This window comes from Zonotrichia albicollis, chromosome Z (assembly GCF_047830755.1).
Source record: "Zonotrichia albicollis isolate bZonAlb1 chromosome Z, bZonAlb1.hap1, whole genome shotgun sequence".
Lineage (NCBI taxonomy): Eukaryota > Metazoa > Chordata > Aves > Passeriformes > Passerellidae > Zonotrichia > Zonotrichia albicollis.
The window spans coordinates 39137795-39158779 of NC_133860.1; the positions used below are offsets into that span (position 1 = coordinate 39137795).

Consider the following 20985-nt stretch of genomic DNA (forward strand, 5'->3'; position numbering starts at 1 on the left):
GTGACCTTACTGAACTAGCGTGGTGCAGGCAGATTGCAGAGATTCAAACATGGGAGTAATTAAAGAGGGCATGTTTTGGCATGTAGCTGGGGGAAAAAATAACAAAGTTGGAATAAAAGAATCATTAATAAGTTAAAAATTTTTAATTTAAGTATTCCTTCTTGTCACTCTCTTGAATGTAGCATTGATGTGATAGAAGGAAAGAAAGGAGAGTATAAGGTACAGCTGTAAATGCAATTTTTTTCTGTTTTTTGGAGAACATAGGCTCAGTTTTGTCCAGCTTAACATCCTTTTTTCAGATTCAGCGGTATATTATTCAGCCATTGTTTCTTGTAACCAAGCAAAGTTGTTAAAGAAAGGAATAACAAGCAAAACATATTCTGAATCACTTATTCAGCAAATAGCTTACTTGCCAATTCCCTGCCTGGAAAATATAATCCATTGCTGAAGAACGGATATATGGAAACTGGTTAAAAACCCTGCTTCGGTCATTAGAGGGAACAGATATTATTTATGTAAACTTCCATTACTCTCCATTACTTGTGTTTCTCTATCACCATATTAACTTATAAAATAACCCCTTTCCTCGCCTGCAAACTTGGTTGCATTTAACAAAAGCTGAGGTGGCTGTTGGGAGAGCCTTAGACAATGCTGGACGTGCCTATACAAGACGAGAAAATGGTTGCATTTCCACATTGTTCAATAAAATTACCTATTTCTTTCCATGATCAAAATCTCTCAGAGAATGACGCAGCCTACAGCAAGCAAAACTGTTACAACTGATGACAAAATGATTAGCCTTTCTCATCCCCTCTGTAAGGCTAGTGTTATAAAGAATGTTATTTTCTTCACTCTTTGGAGTAAAGAGTTTCAGTTTTTGTGGTTTATGTGCTTGGTGTGAGAATTAGTACATGGACGCATACTTCTTCCTAAGGTGTATGCTGCACTTTTTAAAAATGTCCCCTGTGGTAAGTAATAAATAAAGAATTTTGTTTTGTTTTTATATTATTTTGCCAGCAGGTATGTGTTTCTTTCTGGTAATGAACTCAGTCAATATATTCTGGATATAGCAAGGGCCCCGAGAGATTAAGAACTCAAACAAAAGTGATGTAAAAAACAGATGTAAATCTGTCCAATGGCCGGAATCAAGTCATCCTTTGCACAGTGTAAAACTAATGCATGTGTCTAAACTTAAGAAGAAGAAAGGACATCTGGCTTATAGAGGGTGAAATATTAAAGTGGTAGACACAGAGGGGGGATTGGGTTACTACTGGATGGCCAAGGATCAGCTGTAATACTCCTTACGTGAAGGAGTGGCCCTGCCACGCCTGCTTTTAGGAATGGATTTCTAAATTCCTTGCACCAATGTTTCTGCTGTTCCTGTGCTGACTGGAGAGTTTCATCATGGGGCAATTTTCCATGTCTGCAGGTGATTGTGTTGGAAGGTGCCCATCTGCACCACCTTCCTGTGTACAGGCTGGGCTGGACTGTGTGCAGCCCTGTTCTTTCTCCCCAGCCTTTCTCTCAAAACCTTTCCCAGCTGTATCCTGATGTGCTAAACGGCTTAAATTAACTCTAGATTGCTCTGTTTATTGTGTGCCAAAGGAGTGACAGAAAGCAATCAGAGCAGCTTCCTCTCAAATAAACTCCAAGAAAAAAGGGGTACAGGATATTAGGATGGAAAATATGGGTTCTGGGAAGAACCCTGGGGCTTTAATGCCTGTGTATTAGATTAGGTCTCTGCTGTTTGCATTTTAATTCTAAGTTTTGGCAGCTTCCTATCCCTGGAAGTGGGATTTTGGGTTGTTTTTCTATTTTCTTTTTAAAAGAAAGCAAAAAGCTTATATGGTCAAAGTAGTAATTTCTTCTCTCTCCCTCAAATGACACTCTAGAAGATGCTCCCCTATGGTTATCAGTCTCCTTGTGGGCCGTATACACCTCGTTACCTCTGCTTCATGTGAAGTCAGTGATATCTTTTCTTGTGTATGGCTCTGATCAGCAATAAATATGAAACTAGTTTTCCACCAGCTCCTGTCTTCACTGTTGGGATAGCATCCTATTTTTTTCCATTACAACTTGCAGCCTAAAGTACAAAGGTAGCAGGTCTGAGGTCAGATCTTTCCATACCTCTGACGTGTGGTTTTGACTGGTTGCTGCTTATAAAGTGTATCTGTAAGCGCAGTAAAAGCATCCCTACTTCCTGCTTTTTTTCTTCCAAAAGCTGCTATAAATATGACTTCTAATTAGATCCATAATATTATTTTGATAATAGCACTAGAGTTGTTCTAAGAGAGTCATGCTGCTTCCAGAAGTAGAGGAAGAAACCCAAATGTATGCAGAATAAACTTCTGAATGCTTTTACTGAATGAAAACACCTAGGTGCTGCCAGCTGTTGGACAGTCTCTGCCCTTAGAAAATTTATTGTGTAAAATTCAGTGCTTCCCAGCATACTTTTGGTTATACGTCAGCCTTATCCTGTCCTCTTATTATTGTCTGTTTACCATATGGACATGTCTCTTCTCTTTGGTAGGGAGGGTTGGGGCATGCACTTGGAAGCTGAAAATCCTTTTGAGTTACAACAGTTTTTTTTTTCTTTTTGCAATGAGGGAACATATAGGAGAGATTCTGTTCCATTTAGCAAAGAGAAACTACCTTAGTTTCACTCTTATCTACACAAAACCATTAATATATTAATCAGAAACAAGAAACTGGAACGGGAGTCATTATTGACAACATTTCCCCTTCAAACTTTTTATGCACATATTTCATGTTAGGTTACATACAGTTGATGGCTTTAGGATAGTAGCAGCTTTTTGTTTCAGGAGTAGCAGAAGCTTAAAAGGTTTTTTTACCTAATTTTGAAGATGCTTTATTTTGATAACATATTGAAGTACCCTGCATTATAAAATAAAATGAAGGTGTTTTTTTTCTTCTGGTTTGTACTCACTTCAAAAATATTGTGTGGCTTTAGACAGGGCTTTCAAACAGAGCTTGGCACAGTTTGCATATCAGACAGATGTGTGCTAGATCAGCTTACTGCAGGGGCCCTTGAGGAGAAATCAAAGAGCATGGGAGTTTTCTAGTGCAGTTTTAGAGAAATTAATAAATTCAAAAAAAGACTAGGAGCTAAAGTACAGGTGGAAAACAGAAAAAAAAGCTGAGGCATACCGATATTGGATTTGAGAAGTACTGTAGGTACATAAGGATTATTTGGCAAGTGTTTTGTAATTATTTGCAGGAAAAAGGAGACCTCGGTGTTGGTAGCCAGGAATCAGAAATGTTATACTAGTTGTTGATTAAAGTTATCATGAGTACATGATAAAAAAATACTGAATTGATTCACAATACCTAATTGCATTTATGTAATTCTAGATAGTTAAATTTTTTTCTTTCTTTGCCCTTGCAGATTTATTATTTCAAATTATATATTTGGGCTGTGTTCTGAATAGGATAGTAAAGTATTTTCACAGTCAGAGATTTTCTTGGCACACAGCACTTCATTGCACCTGATTTCTCTCACCTTTTCTTTTTTTTTCTTTTTTGACTGATTCCTAATCAGTTAAATCCTAAATGTTGATTGGTTATTTCTTGCTTAGTGGGTATAGGAGTTATATACATACAAATGTATTAAAATTTTGGATAGCTATTTTAAAAAATGAATATAAGTATCCAAGAAGCATTTAAATTTGCAAACCTCAGTAACATAAAACACTTAACATGTTTAATTTTGTGTGTGTGTGTGATATCAAGCATTTTTGGTCTTCTGTAACTTGCTGCTAAAATTTATGCAGAATTTGTTGTGCACTGAGGTATACAGAGAAAAACAGTTTGGAAATACCATATTGGATTGTTGACTGGAAAAGAATTTTTTTCCTTGAGATTGTTATTGTTCTGGTAGGAATTAAATAATTACTTGTGTATTTTCTAAAATTATTTTCATAAAGATTTTCCGTATTACTCCTTGTCCTACAAATGCCAAAAACCGTTGTTAAATTTACCTTGACAATTAAGATTATTAGGACATATACTTAAAATTAAGTTCTAATACTGTAATCAAGCTTGTATAATATGTATCGCATGGTTAAACACACTTGTATCATCTCTGTAGAATGGACAGTGCAGAATGAGTTGAAGTTAAAGACAGTTTATGTAAATGATGAGTATGTTTGTGAAGTATTCCTACTGTCTGACTCAAGTAGTGAGCAGGAGTGATTTTTTTTTGCCTTGTAAGGGGACTTATGGGTAGCTCTTTATTATTTGAACAAAAAATATGCAAAATGAAGAGAAGTACTGGAGTGAAAACTGCTTAATAACAGCCAAATACAGCGCTGGATGAATCTTTGGAGAAATTCCAGGAAGCCCTTTCAGAAGAGCTTGTCTAGAACAATTTGCCAGGCATGTCAACGGGACTGTGGGGTGTAGCTCAGTTGTGGTTCAAAGAAGAATGCAGCAACCTGAGTGGTCACAAAGGAGACAAAAAACATATGCTCTGTTAGGAAGAAAAATAAAATTCCCTTTCCTGTAGTGTAATTGAAACAAGGCCTGGTCTGTTCAAAAATAGGTATCTGTACAAGACAACACATTGTTTCTTTTGGGAAAAAAAAAAGGCAAAAAATTCTAATGTACTATTTATCGCCTTTAAGCTACACACTTAAGCCCTATCTAAGACTTGACAAAAAAACCAGCAAGGAATATCTTTAAATGAACACTAATTTCTGGCCTATTTGCAGAGAAAATTATGCGTCTATTCTAAACCATTAATGTGATGCAGGATTGTGATCAAAAGCTGCTGAGATAACATGTGCAGGCAGTAGAAGTCACAGGAGGAAGTTGCTTGGGTGTTGCCTATGCTGTATTTAGGTGGTCTTTGGAAGCTCTTATTATTGTGTTTGCCCACTATCCAAAAAATAAAACATAAAAGTCTCTTTATAGCTTTTTTAGTAAGTTTTTCATTCCACTGCATGGGCAAGAATGGATTTTTTTTTTTAATCTGAACAATTTGGGGAGATTAAGCTTATTGTTTTCATTTTGTTTCTTTTCCTAAAAATAACTTTCAAGCCCATTGATAAGTCCAAACTGGATTTCTCAGAGAAGTGATCTCTGGTGCTTAAACAAATCTATTAATGCTATTAATATTACTCTTGAGTTCAGTAACTACTGTGAATTTTTCTTGGCAATGAATGCATACAGGCAAGAGATGTTCATGATCCTGGGAAGGGCATTTGTCAGAGTTTGTTCTTAAATCAACACTTTTACCTTTTTTTGGTTTTCTTCTGTCTAGTGAGGTACAAATCCCATATAAAGCTTTCCCCATAGTTGTGAGCATCTATTTCCAATGGTATCTTTAGAGTGCAAAGCTGACTGTAGCTTCAGTTCAGGGTAATTTTGTGAGAAAGTGAGTCCATCCAAAGACTTGAATATGTGCTTTGTTAATTATTTCTCTCAGAATTGATGGTTTTTATTGTCAGTCTCTTCTTTAAAGAAATCTTATTCATTAAACTGCTTGCTCGTTACACACATCCCACATCACTGTATAAATACACTGCTAGTCAAAATGTTTGGCAGCTGGCAACTCTTCAGAGAAGTATTTGGGAGAAACAGAAGGGCCCCGCTGTATAGTTTTGTTTATTGATTCCCTTAAAAACTCCTGCAAAACATCTCTTACAGTTTAGAAATTACAGATTTAGCAAGTTAAACTCTTTCTCATGTATATGACAATGAATATTAATTACAAAAGCAGATGTTTGTGAGAAGGAACATTTGCCTTCATTTTTAAAGTTGTATTTATATTCAAGACACACAAGCTTTACTTTGCATCTGATTTTCTTATGTTGAAAGGTTTTTATTAAATATAGTTTTTAAAGTAACCCTTCTTCTTCTTTATTTTTAATAAGAGAACCACATTAGTTTAAAAGACAATCATCTGCATTTTAAGAATTGGTTATATTCTCTGTTTTTCTGTGACGAAAATAAGTCCTATTTTCACCTAATTTTTCTGGGATGGAGATACTTTGTGACATATTTTTGTTGTTTCTGCTTGTTCCATTGAAGCTGGTGTTGATTCAGCTTTGATGGAAACTACCTTTTAAAGTAGCCAGGATGCTTCCATTGCTCTCCTTTATTCTCTTGTTTTGTCATTTACCCAGCATATGTGTGCTGTGCATTTTTTCATTGGTGGTGCTGGTGTGTGGTGAAAATTCTGTTTCAGCCCATTCTTGTATTAGTGAGAGTGGCTTTTCCTCATATTCTCATTTGTTGCCACAAATTTCAACTTGTAGAAGCAAATTCAGTGAGAATGGAAATAAAATTCAATGAGAATGGAAATAAAGCATCTAGGTACCCCCTTCATTAAAATAATACATAATAGGAGTGATTAATGCTGTGGGAAACAATGGTAGCTAAACATCTCTCAAAGCAAGCCAAGCCAAGCAAGGAATAAAGCTTAAAAATGTGTGATTCTTCTGTTAAAGAAAGAGCTGCATAAATTGGCTATATAATACTTATGCCAGGGGGCCTAATTTCTAGATACAGCCTTATTCACTCCCCTTTCATCATTTCTTCAGGGACAAGAGCTGGTTAGTTTTATGATTTTTAATACCCCTAGTGTGTTGTGGGTACTGCTGTAGTCTAAATTATGTTGATGTAATTGCAAAAAGTATTCTACAGATAAGAAAAAACATACATTCACTACATTTTCCACACTATTTCAGATTTTTAATGAAAATCATATTTGATATTTGTCTCCAGCAAAGAAATAATGAAGTATCATGCCTGGGGGAGGTTTGTGTTTTCAGCTGAAGTAGCAAGGCTGAAACTTTAATTCTAAGCAATCTTATAAATCGGGTCCACAAGGTGTAGGTAGCTTAATTCCAAAAGCTTTGCTCTGGAGACTGTCTTCTGACATAAGATAGGGTAAGTCATGGAGAGAAATGGTTACAAAAATGTATGATAAATAGTTCAGAAAATATTGTTTTGAAATGGATTTAGAATTGGATATGAAGCCAGTGTAGAACATGAAGAAGCAATGATTCCATTTGTCTCACAAACAGGTGGATTTTTAAGTATGTGTTTTAAACTAATGTGAGTTTCCACTTGGACTTGGAGTTAGTTCCATGTTTGAGATACATGGGTAAAATAGCATAAGGAGTTAGTAAGGAATAACTTATTTGGGAGAAAATGAGAGTGGTTGTGCTTCCACAGATGAAGGATCTGTCTAGCCAGGAACCCTCTCACTATGGCAATTCTTCGTGGCACATGTCTAGGAAACATGTGAAAACTTGTAAATCTTCAGCATTTGTGGCTGAAGAAACTCGTGCGACTGAGGTCATGTGTTTTCATATAGGAACTATATACTTTTTTCAACTTTGACTTCTTCACTGACTTTCTGAACCCACACAAGCTTTTGGCATCAATATATACATCCACAGATCTTGATTTAGAGGAAATGTACCCGAACACACACACACAGAGCCAGTGCCCATCTTGTCTCTTGCTGTCCAGACATACTCCTGGAGGTAAAACCAAGATCCCAACAGCAATTACAGTCCTAAGTGGACTTTCTGTCAGGTGTGTACTCCATGCAACCAGTGGCTTCTTGTTTATTCCCTCTCCCTTTATTATTTAGTAGTTAGCTTAATATTTTATTAATACAGATCCCATTAGGGTCTTTCATTGTTATGTAATGAACTCCTCTTTAACAAAATGTAGGTATTTGAAGTCCTTGATAACATTTCAGACTGTGTTGAAGGTGTTGCTTACATGCAAGCTGTTAGTGACACATCATTTACGTTCTGCCTACCTAGAGAGGAACCAGACCTTAATAATCAACCATCCTTCTCCCTCCTTCAACACTTTCTTGATAACTCAATCAAGAAATTACGCAGGAAGGAGCACTTGAACATAAATTCCTAAGGAAGGAAAAAGTAATGTTTTAGCAATGTGAGAATGAGCTACCAAATTAGGGGGATGAGCCTTGTTTCATATGTTCATTGTTTTTTAATTTGCATATCAGATCAACTATCAAAACAATTTTTCTCCCTTTTCTTTTAAACTTGATATACTATTAATAAAAGATATAAATTTTATTCAGAATGTATGTTAGATAGACTCCCTTTATCAGGGAAGTTATTGTGTAGAGAAACTGGCAGAATGTGAATGGTTTTAGAGAAAGCAAGGAAAAGTAAGTAACATAAAGATTTGACTGTAACCCGAGAAGTGCAAATTTCTCTCTCCCTATTCTTCAGAAATACTACCTACTTCTATAATTTCCTTGGTACTTTGTTGCTGATAATCAGGAATTAGAAAAATTCTCTTGTACTACTATTGAACAGACACAGACAGTGAGCAGTTTGTGATACAAAGGAGATATGTGAAATGTTTAAGTTCTGATTCCTCTGTATGTCCAAACTCTGCTCCATTGCAGTGTGCCTGCATTAAAAGTCGAATGCCTTTTATCCTAAGGCCACCAAAGGTTAAAATCTACTGAAAACTCTGTCCCATGAGTATCTCTGACAGGAATTCCTGTTTACATTACGATAAGAAGGAATTGTTGAAACTGATTGTCGTGGTCTGACATAGTTCTTTTTTACATTTTTGTTGTAACCAGCAATTGCTTTAAATTCTCAGATCTCAGAGCTTAACATTGTTGTGCAAAAAATAATGATAGCAGTCTTCATTAATTTCTTTTTAATCCAAAAGTGCAGGAACGTGGGCAACCCAACTGGAAACTAGTTGGGCCACGGGATGTTTAACACTTTTCAAATAAATTTTTTTGGCAAGTGCTTCATTTAGCTTAGGCTTCTGCCTTTCAAAGTTTTCACAGATATCTGTGGTTTATTCCCTTGTAAAACAAAAGTGCAGTAGAAAGATGTGGGGGTTTACCTTGATTCCTAATTAAAACCAGGATTTCAGAATAAACTGAGTTGAAAGGGGCTTGGAAGGGACCCACAGGCACTATTGAGTCCAACTCCTGGCCCTGCACAGAACCATCCCTCAGGATCACACCATGTGCCAAGGAGTATGTACAAATGCTTATTGAACTCTTGTCAACCAGCAAGATAATTTTGTTCTGGTTACAGTGAAGTTCTTCTGTAAGGGGTTGGACTTCTTGTTTCTTCCCTGAAATTCAAGTTTTTTAATTAGAAAATACAATACAAACCTGTCAAATTGTACTGAATGTCAGTTTAGCAAATACTATTTGAAGTAATTTTAACCTCATTAAAATAGAGGAAAATTATGCTTTACAGAATTGCCAGCAATGACACTTCTGAGAACATTACACTAGGCAAGAAAAATTGTATAACAGTACTGATGTAAATTCAAAGAATCATTACTGTTAACTTCAAGGATCTGGGTTTTATCCTAAGCGTGCAAGCTTGGTCAGAGAGAGTTAAAAAGGAGAGCATACCATGAGCCCGCTTGAATTCATGTAGATATTTCTGTAGTCGTGGGGATTCAGCTTTTTCTGTAACCACCTTATATGTTATTCTCACCAAACAAGAATTCAATTTCTGAATCACTTCAGTTATGTTAGTTTAAATTAATTTTATTAGGGCTTTATCATTCTGTCTGAGGAGAAGGAAGCCCTGTTTTGTCTAACCTTATGTGTAGCTGCCTAAAAATATGGAAAACCCCCTGCTTTTAAGACTGGGTGTGTGAGTATTGTCCTGGGACTGGAATAACAGGTTTCTATTTTAAGCATAGTTTACTGCTTTGGAAACCAGTGTGTTCTGAGTACTAAGGATGGCATTGATAGCAACTCTTCTTGTGATCCTTAAATTAGTTGAAACTAAATTTTTGAAGTCTTTGGTTCTGAAGGCTTTGGATATCTAATGGTGTTTTGAATCATGGTCAGAAGTCATTCTTAGCACAGTCTTTCTAAATTCCTGTCTTCTAGTGTAGGATAATTTCTGCCTAGTGATAGCTTTTCATTGATGTAATATATATGTTAAAGTGTAACATATGTTTGTTCCTTGGCCCTGAATGTTTGACATTATATGGACACCTAACAGCAGTATGCAAATACTCACATGACATAGCTGTATTGTGAAAATATTTTTTCAAATGGATAAAAAGGTGTTGTGGGGAAGGATTGTTCTGTTTCTTTCTTACCAAGAATTCTTTTTGTTTATTTGTTTTTCAGATAATGGAGGACAAACTTTAGCAGGGGGGAATAACTGGCCACTGAGAGGGAGAAAATGGACCCTCTGGGAAGGAGGAGTGAGAGGTGTAGGCTTTGTTGCAAGTCCTTTGCTGAAACAAAAAGGTGTAGAAAGTCATGAACTCATCCATATCTCTGACTGGCTGCCAACGCTGGTACACCTGGCCGGTGGACATACCAATGGCAGTAAGCCTTTGGATGGCTTTGATGTTTGGAGCGCTATCAGGTAACTTTCATGTCAAATCACCACGTCATCATTCTGGTATGAGAAGAAGTTAATCAGCCCAGGAAACAGAACTGGACTGGGAGGGAAATATACACTGTTCATTTCCTGTAAAAGTGGGAAGGTATAAATGCAGTCAGTTGTGCTATCTATGAGAGAATTATCCAGGTAGCAAATGAATTCTGGTTGCAGATGCAAAGCCTTCATACAGTTTTAACTTGGTATTTTGCATTTTTCAGTATGAACACAACAGCTCACAGGCATGTATACTTCTTCAAGAACATTCTGTGATCTTGAAGTAGGCTGACTGATTTTGCACAGCATAGATTACAAGTTAGTAATTTTTATGGATCAAACTTGCTCTCTACAGAGTTCAGTTAGGTGTGTCTGCAGTATGCATCTGGAATTGGACATGTGGGAAATCTGTGCAGACATTAAACTCACTGAACATGGATCCCACTTTGATGGTTTGTTAGCTCAGTACAGGAATTGTCAGGCTGGCTCACAGTGTAACCATTTGCATAGACCTGTGTCATGCTGTCCAGTGTCTTGAAAAGCTTTTGAGATCGAGTACAAAGTACACCTGACCTGGTTCCTGAAGGTTGTGATGGTGTGACTGATTCAAGCAAGCTGAAATACTCAAAAGCACAGTGCAGACATGCTTAGATGACTGGAAAAAGAGGCAACATAGCTCCACCTGGGTTATTTCAATGTTCTTTTATTCCAGTAAAAATGATTACAAAGTCCTTAAAAGCTAAGTTTCTGCAGAATTTGAAAGTTCTGTGACCAGCCTTTATTTTTGCAAAAATTGTGTTGGTTTAAATTCCTTTGTTTCTTCATTTTCTGTGGTGCATATAATGTATGCATTGATAGAGCTAAATCCTCTTCTCTTCTTTTTAGAGGATATATTTTTTAGTAGTTCTTTGAATATAGTTTCAATTCACATAAAAATAATTAGGATGGAAAGTTCAATACTGCTAAAGCAGAATAAAAGGACTAACAATTCCATTTCCTACACTCAATTCAGTCAAAGATTAGTGTTCTGTTTCTTTTGGTAGCCTTTGCTCTGCTTTTATAGCAGGTAGATCATACTATATTATGTGTGTTATCACCTTTTGTCCCCTTCTTTTTTTGTGTGTCTTAGTATCCTAGACTGGGAATTGCAAGAGTTAAAAGCAGTTCCTAAACAAGCATGAGCAGGTGTGCTGTCTGAGTTAGGGACTGAGACGAGAAACTGAGAGTTAGAGTAGGCAGATTTGAACCCATGTACCCATGCCTGGATCAATCTATATGGATCTTGGAGTGAAAATGAAAAGCAAAACCAAACCTACAAATACCCCCTACACCTTCCCAGAACTAAACCCTATGTTTTGAGTTCAGAATTGGTTTGTCTATACCTGTAACATTACCTGTTTGATGCTGGTAATCTTGATTTAATTCTTAGTGTTGCCTGTGTTTCTAAAGAGCTAAGGGGTGGTTTTCTGCAGTAGCTGGAGTTTACAGGAAGCTCATGGCCTTGTGCCCAGGTGTACTGTGTGGCTCTCTCCCAAGTGGAAGAAGATAATGATATGTGTAATTGAGGCCAAGGATCATTAACTGCCAGGAAGGAATGGAGACTCCCATCCAGCCAGAAAAAGTAAAATCTTTTACTTTGTCAGTGTTCCTCTGGGGAAACTTTGCATCAGCAAGATCCAGAGTATACCTACACCATAGACTTTTCTTCCAGCTACCATTAGAATTCCTGCCTACTTCAAGTTCAGTTTCAACCATGTATTTTTGCAATGGATTCATCTTCTCAGATCAGGTTACTTCAGCAGGAGAGTTGTTGGGGAAGGATAAGTACAACTGTGCCAGCACGCTGCTGACATTTGAATTTCTGTCTTTGTAAAGGGAATGAATGCAATCTTTACTGGCACTGCCAGGGAACAGGTGACTACCAGTGGTTTTGGGTGGGTCAAAGAGAGGGTCTCTGTCTAGACAGGTAACAAGTCAGGTTTTCTAACTGTTAGGCTATTCCTTGGCTGACCTTGCAGCCAAAATGTCAAATTTCACATGATTTTCCCATGCAATTGGGATAAATGAGTATATTAAATTTCATGACCATAATTCAAAAGGTCATTTGAATATTGGATAGCAAACAATGAAGGCATAGTGCTCTTTTGGTGATATCTGATGAAAAGCTCAAATATGTTGTTTTTCTGGGACCAAATGACTCACAGTGAATGAAATCATAACTTGCTAAGATTCTAACTCATTTGAAAAAGGAAAATTAATCACTGTTTTACATCTTTTTTTTTTTCAGTTACAGTCTAATATAAATAAATGCATAAGCTTCTTATGTTTTTTTTTTCTGGGGGGAGGACACTTTAATCCTGAGCCTGCTGGTTCATATGTGTGTAATCAAAAGGAAAAAGATCATAAAATTGGAACCTTGATTTAGGTATTCAAAAGAAATATGGGATGGTGCAGATATTATCAGGAGTCAAAAAATATTTAATCTGTTTCAGTGATCTCTGTCTATTAATGATCAGTATTTTAAAAATGAGTTCTTAATATGATGCTCATGTAATACTAAAGTGTAATCATATCAATAATTTATAATAAATCTGATACTACTGAAAATAGCTATGTATAAATATAATATACTATAGAAATAGGAATATATATTCAATACACAGAAATTCAACATAAATTTTTAAATGCTTTCTGAAATTCTAGACCAAGATGAACTTTCTGTGATGACTTAAAATGACTGGTAGTCCAAATTGGGAATCACATTAACATGACAACAATTAATATTAAGTACTTGTAGTGCAAAGTCTGCCCAGCGAAACACAGAGGCAGAGGATTTCAAGCCATCCACCTGGCATCCCCACACCATAATGTTTGTGAACCCATGGGCCCAGCATCTGTTGCTGTGGTGCAGAGGTCCAGGGATGCCAGGTGTGAAGTCCTTCGAGCTTCTTCTGTGCTCTTCGTAGGTTTGGTAACTGCACAGAGGTTCCAGTCATGCCTATTTGTGTCCTTTTGATACTGCATCTGTGTCCTGCACTACCTCTGTGAGTCCCTGAGGGCCATCACTGCTTAGATTCCAGATGCCCCTGTCCAGTGGAATTGGCCTCGATGTGCTGGGGCTGTGCTGACGTGCTGGTCTAGGTTGTCATTAACATGAGTTGTTACAAGAGCCCTTTCCCTGCTCTCATGTCTGTGATGTTGTCTTCACATGCAGATTTTACCACTCTTTCTCCATCCATACCTATCTTGGACTATTTTTCTCTGCAAAATTTTGTTGCAGCATATAATTAAACCAGTACTATGTAATTTTTATTTTCTTCAAGTACATTTGAAATGAAGTGTAACTTCCTCTTTGATGTCTTTCACTTCTTTTTGCAAATAACTTAGCATGATGTCACTGTGTCAACCCATTTTTAGATAGCTGTCAGATCTTTCCAGTCTCAGGTATCAATATTTTATAAAGTTTCATAAATAAATAATAAATCATAGTATATTTCTCTACTATCTTGCCTTAGGTTATCATGGGTAACACAACAATATAGCTCTAAAACCATGTATGTATTACAAGTAATTTCTGAAAGTATGGTGATAATATCGCTGATAGATTTTACAAAAATGCAGTTGAGAATAGCAAGAATGGTATTAAAATGCAACCAGTCAAGGAGTCTAAATTGTACTGCATATTTCCAAGCAAGTATCACAAAAGGCAGTTGCATTTTTAAGAAACATCTGTTCTCCAGATACTTACTACTCTATTGAAATAAAGACACTTGGCAAAGTAGTTTTTCTTTGGTTGATACATTTTTTTGATGCATCTTTATTTTCAGCACTGAATATCTAGTGTGTCCATGCTCAGAAAAAGTATTTATTTTGCGTTAACATAAAAATGTAATTGTAGACCACATGACGCAGTATGATAGCCACTGAGAGATTCAGGATTAAATACAGTACAAATAACTATTATTTTCTCAAAGCTTATTATCAGGCAGAGAGTTTAAAGTCTTACTTATATATTTTGTAAGGCAAGTTTTATAATGTTGAAATATCTTTTATAATGTTGAAATATCATAACTGATTGGGTGGAGTAACTGAAGTAAGATCAGCTTGAATTCTTCTCTACTGAATGGGAGCATTTATTTTAGAAATCAAACACCTGTTTTTAAAAAAATCATTGTTGTGAAATAAATTAATACAGAAGAAAGAGCAGTGTAAAGCTGAGAGTATGTTCATTTCCCACATACTGAAATATAATCATTTTAGGAAAACATTAAAAATAAGACCTAGAGAAAATGACAAGGTTATAAAGACTCAGATTTTGCTTAGTGACACTGAGAATGTTTTTGTGCAAGACAAACACACTTACTCTGAAAAACCTTGGATTCCTTGCCAAGGACACCTTCTGGCTGTTTAAAAACAAAAGTAAAAGATTGCTTGTAGATCTTTGTTTGTGGTCTCTAAGGAAAAATAGAGCTTTTGGTATGTTTTAAGAACTTTGCAAATCAGAAGAATGAACTAGCTGATTCTCATACCATCCTCGAAGTCAGGCGACATGCTTTCATTAAGCTGTTCTTACATAGAGGACTGTTTTGAAAACCAGCAGCTTTTAGCTATTTAGTTAAATAATAAGGACATATCTTAATTATTCTACCATCTGACAGGTAGAATAATAACCAGACAATATAAAAAGTTCCTTATGTTTAGGGGGAGGGATGACGTATTAGGATATTGAAGTCTAAAAATAAATATTCTAAAATTAAAGCGTTGTAAGATATGGTTACCCAGGCAGTTACTAAAATACAAAGGCAGGTTTCCCTAGACAATATTATTACTTTGTTATTGTAGCTCTCCTGGCTAGACTATATTCCTGATGCAAAATACTCTTGCAGAACATCTGCCAAGGTGAGTCTGTAGTTGCATTTGTGTCTCTGGGGGGTTTTGTAAATGGAAAGGAGGGCAGAGTTAAGGCACTTCCAGGGAAACGGATCTCTTTTACAGGCATAAATTTCCTATCTGCTGTCTCCAGAATGTTTTTTTCTGTTTTCCTGAAGTTTTTTGCTGTGAGGCAGGTGGTGTTTTCAACATGCAATGCCAAATTCTTTGGGTATTGTTTTGTGATATATGCTGGTTATGAATATCCATGCTCTGTACAACAAGAGTTACTGGGATAGCACTCGTACTGAAAAGCAGTGCTGTACCATTGTAGTGGCTCCATGGAGCTTAATGCAGTGACACCATAAGCTTCAGGGAGTAAATCTGATGATTACATATAAATCACATCCAAGGTACTAAGAACAGTATTCTATCCCAGAATTAAAATGGATTCAATAGTAATGGCTGCTGCATGAAAAACTTACATTAGTACAAGTATAATCTTTATTTTTTGCATTCTATCAGCTGTAATGTAAATAGCCATGTTTAGTATATAATATCCGCTGTCCATGTTAAAATTTATAAAGGAAGTTACCTTCAGTCTGCTTGAACACTATGAATATATTTGGCATAATCATAGACTCATATGGAATCATAGAATAGGCTGGTTGAAAGGTCATTTAGGCCAACCCTCATGCTTTAGACAGGGACATCCTCAACTAGATCAGGTTGCCCTAAGTCCTGTTCACCTGACCTTGAATGTTTCCAGGGATGGATCATCTACTACTTCTCTGGACAACCTGTACTATTGTTTCACCACCCTCATAATAAAAATTTTCTTTCTTATATCCAATCTAAATCAACTGTCCATCAGTGCAAAACCATCACTGTTTTTCCTGTCACAACAGGCCCTACTAAAAAGTCTGTCCCCATCTTTCCTGTAGGCCCCCATTAAGCACTGAAATGCTGCTGTGAGGGCTGCCCAGAGCCCTTCTTGTCTCCAGGCTTTACAAACCCAACTTTCTGCCTGTCCAGAAAGGAAGGTGCTCCAGCCCCCTGATCATCTCTGTGGCCTCCTCTGGACTCCCTCCAGCAGGTCCCTGTCCCTCCTGTGCTGTGCCCCCAGAGCTGTGCCCCCAGAGCTGCAGGTGGGGTCTCAGCAGAGCAGAGCAGAGCAGAGGGGCAGAATCCCCTCCCTGCCCTGCTGTTCACTCAGTACTGTGTGAATACTGAGCAGCACTGTAGGAATACTGAATATATAGAGATGAGAAGTAAATAGGAGTAAGTTACTTAATTGTGCTGTATTTGACTCTGGTAGAAGATACTGGGTTACTTAGCATAACTCTGTTGGTTTCTTTCTTCTAAAATATTCTGGAAAATGTAGATACAGTTCAGAAACTGAAAGAAAACCTTCCCAGTTTTTAAGCAGTTATTGCAGAGTCAATCACAGGCTATGAATTTGAAACCTAGTTTAACTTTTGCTAACTGGTTCTTGTTACTGTTACCTATGAACAGATGGTGAAAGGCACACTTGAACACAGCTGTCAATGGAGCACATAGAGTTTATTAAATCTAAGATACAATTTGTTTAAATAAGGCCAAGCATTCTTAAAATAAGAGTGTGACTACTATATACACTTGGCAGGGGGGGGCACAGTTAGTCTTTCACCCATACTTTGGGAAAACCCTTTTTTGTGGCAGTTTCTATACATTGAATTACTAAAATTGTAGCTTAATGAATGTAATTCCTCTGTATTAATTACAATACTATATTACCTGAATGCATTTAATCTTTTAGTTCTTCTTGATAGTTTGGTATTCCCTCAAAATGTATCATCCAGAAATGTTTTTAGAAATGTAACAGAAAAATATTATTTTGTTTGTTACTGCGAAATTTAACTTACAGGTAAATACTGTTTAATAATATACAAAATAACTATAAAATAGTTACATAGTTAAAATAACTATAATTTTTCTTATGTCTCCAATGAGTTTTATATCACCTGAGTTATTATTCTTAATGTCAGGAAGCTTAGGGGCCCTGTTTGAATTTTTTGTGTCTTAAGTTAAGCTCCTTAATGAAAGAAAAAGCAATTTAAATTATTTGGAAATTTTTGAAAGGATGTATTTAGGTTCACTGTCAAATAATAAGTTATTGTCGTGTCCTTGTGGAGATATGTTTCTTTCTAATTATGTCTTCCTACTCATGTTGCCCTTTATAAGGAGTAAATTTCATTTACTCAGTTTTTTAGGTCTGGGATTTACTTAGGTAAGAAAATTTATGGATAAGTTCAGAGGCTTATTCCTCACCATCTCTATATACTGAATGGCTAGAAAATGAAGGATTATTTTCTTTTTTAACACAACAAGATTATATGTATCTAAATAATCCTAGTGACCTCAATTACAAATCAAAGGTGGTTTTCTTGTGGGATAGCAATGCTTGTGGTGTATTTTGAGGCACCCAGCCATAACGCTTCCAGCACTTGTTCAGATAAGCAGAGAGCATAGCAAGTGCTATGCCAGCTTATGCTGTGAAATTTGACTCTTAAAATTGGTTTTTGTAAAACCCTGCTTTGGTAGGGCCACTTCTGTACTCAGTAAACTTATGAATAATCTAAATAAACACCACTGAAGTTAGGGAAAACTTGTAGAGGCAAAGGTTGTTGCTGCGCAGAAGGAGTATTCAGATTAAAGTTGATAGTAATAAATTCAAAGTTATGAGCTCACTCTCTAAGATGACAAAAACATTAAAATAAAGGATGCAGAATCCTAATAAGCTACAGAAGGTGATTAACCTTTCCTTTTGAAATCTCTCTTAGTGAAGGAAGACCTTCTCCCAGAGTGGAACTGCTGCATAATATAGACCCCATGTTTGTGGATGATTTCCCATGTGAGTATGCTGAAGATTTATTAAACACACAGTTTACCTTCTGAACACTTCTTGTCTTTCGTAAGTGAAGTATTTTCTTCCAGGTGAAGCAAAATACTGTAGGATGCCTTTTGTTTCTAAGTAAATAGCCTTAAAATACAGAAACATCATTCCCTGGATGGCGTAAGTTCTTCAACGTGACAGCATGGGCTTGCTGTTTCATAGAGCTCTGAAACACTGCTGAGTAATGAATAAAGTACTTTGGAACATGGAAATGTTGAGGAGCAGCTGTGTGTGAGGTGCACAGTGAGGCACACTGCCAACAACCCTTTCCAAACACTCTCTCCAAAGTTCCAAATGAACTGCTCGCCCTAATACATCTTGATACAACTGTATAATATGACCTTGCAAATGGAAAGCTTGAGTTTGTGAGGAACTGAGAAGTTCCAAGCTGTGTGATTGCTTTTGTTCCATAATCATGTGGGTTGGATCCCTAATGCCACAATCACATGAATTGGAGCTGAACTTTGCTAATTCTGTAGCTCTTTTTAAGCACCATCTGTTTTATGATTCAACATTACTAGTTTGCTAAGGCCTACAAGCTTTTCAGGCAGACATTTTTTTTTATACAGAACATTGGAAGAGGTCCCTTCCAGTGTTTTTATAGCATTTCTGTATTTCATTATATGAAGAAGTAAATCCAGGCAGAGAAAAAGTAATGCAATGGAGACAGTGATCAGTTGCCTGCAAGACAAATACATGTTGTGCTGCAATAACTGGATGGAAATGGGTAAGATGGCCTTGTGCCATGCACATCTGGTTCTGTGACTCTTTTCTGAGAAGGAGCAACGTTGTCCCTATCTAATGCTGACTGGGCAGCACTGCCTGCAGATAGTTCCTACATACTGATTGAATTAAGGTGTAGGTACTCCAATTTCCCTTCAGAAAATGCTCAGTGAGTCACAGAATTCCTGTACAATGTTATGCCCTGGTGATGTATTCTCAGGCCTACTTCAGAGACTGTATTTTCCTTGTGGGAATAGCCTGTGACTGAGTTGCTTGAATAGACAAATTCCTGGAGTAAGCAGATGGGGGACAAGCTAAGGAGCTTTTCAGGAACCTGACCTCTTAGCAAATGTGGCTCTAAACTGCTTCCATGATGCAGTGCTCTGATGGTCATTCACTGTTTGCTACATGTATTGCATCCTTAGTTGTGTGCATTGTGTGAAATGTAGGCAAGTGGGGCTTGGGGTCAGGAGCTGTAGTTGGTATGACTCTTTTCCTGCATAAGATGCAGTTTTTAAGAATCAGGAACAGAAGAGGTTATATGCATGCCTGTAAATTTACAATGTTTTTATGTGTCTTTCAAAACTGCAGTAATTAAAAACAAAAAGTGAGCTCTTTGCCAACATGTTCTTATGCACCATATAGAGTTTCCCTGTCTCTTCTCAGCACAGGCCTATTCTTTCAGCAAATTACTTTGTGCCTCCTAGTGAAATTATGCTTTGTCATATAAGGATTAAAATTTCTATTTAATAGGCCTGAGTTCTATTTAAGACTGAGTTATTAGGAGTAATTGGATATGTATGTAAGTCAGCTGATTTTTACTTGCTGTCTGTTTTTCATTTATTGAAACTGAATAATAAGTTTAGAATTAGTATCTAGAAAAATTATACTAGTGTCTCTATTATGAATAGATTAGTGAGACACAAAACTTGGAATATACAAGGATTTCAGATTTTCAGCAGTCATGGTTCTCTTCATGTTTTGTTGGTTTCCTTTTTTTTTTTTTTTAAGTATCTTAAACTGTCCATGCACTCTTTATGTCACCAAGATGATTAACTGTGTCACTCTGGAGTTTTGCTCTTTCCTTGACTGTTTTGTTTCCATGTCGTAACTTTTTTGACAGTGGAGTACTCTTTTGCCTATGGTGCTAAAATGCATGTTTGCAGGTTTTGCTGGGTTCTTTCTAAACTCTGGTTTATACATATTTTTCTCTTGTCCTAATCTGCTTTGAAAAATCACATCACCTAAATCATCTGATGTCAGATGAAATATTGCTATTATTCTAATACTTTCTTTTTCAATTAAATATCAAGATTCTGTTAAATGTATCCAAAAAAGGAGTTTTCAGATTGTTGTGGTTAATCAGGCAAGAAGACGGTACTGTTGTAATTGGGCAAATGTGGAGCATTAACTTACTATTTTACCTGCACTCAGGGCAAGTTCAGTGTTCCTGAACTCTTGAGTGGTTTTGTCTATAATGTATACATTCTTTCACCATAATATATTTTTATTTAATGGATGCATTTATCTTCATCTCTATCAGAAAAAAATTATTTTATATATATATAAATATAGTTAGTAGCATGAAAAATGGGATGCCTTATGTAATTAATAGGGTTTTTCAACTGAAACAGGAAAACTGAGCTTTGTTCTGTTCAGATTTTTTTACACCAAAATAAGCACTTCTTCAAGGAAGAATTTGTGCAAAAGACATTAATTAGTTTAGTGACCAGTCAACTGTTGCAGCCAAATTTTCAACAGCATGTTAAATTAAAGTATTAAGACGCGATGTCTTGATTGCAGAGCTAGCAATGTCTCTGCTGCTGTGGTCTCTTAGCACTGACCTTGGGCTGTGTGTTTATTTACCACTTTTTTTTATTTACCACTTGTGGGGTAACAGTGTATAACTTTTCAATTTCTCAGACTGAGCGCTGGTTTCTGATCTCTGAGCATCAGGGGGGCTTACTCCAGCAGATCTGATGAATCTGCCCATCAGCATCTGCTTACCTTTTTTCAGGACTTGATGTCCAGTGGCAAACACTGTAGCCCTGCAGTAGTCTT

At 36.6% G+C, this 20985-nt stretch overlaps 1 protein-coding gene across 15 annotated transcripts in view; it reads left to right on the top strand.

The window, feature by feature from the left end:
* ARSB (arylsulfatase B) overlaps positions 1-20985 on the top strand; it is a 187227-nt gene that overhangs the window by 20227 nt on the left and 146015 nt on the right. For all 15 annotated transcript variants that reach the window (XR_012578143.1, XR_012578145.1, XR_012578146.1 and 12 more), the window contains 2 exons: positions 10142-10385; positions 18089-18159. Coding sequence is in view for 10 of the 15 variants with exons in the window: in XM_074532885.1 (XP_074388986.1) it covers positions 10142-10385; positions 18089-18159 (315 nt within the window). In the remaining 5 variants the exon portion in view is untranslated. The remainder of the gene's footprint in view (positions 1-10141; positions 10386-18088; positions 18160-20985) is intronic.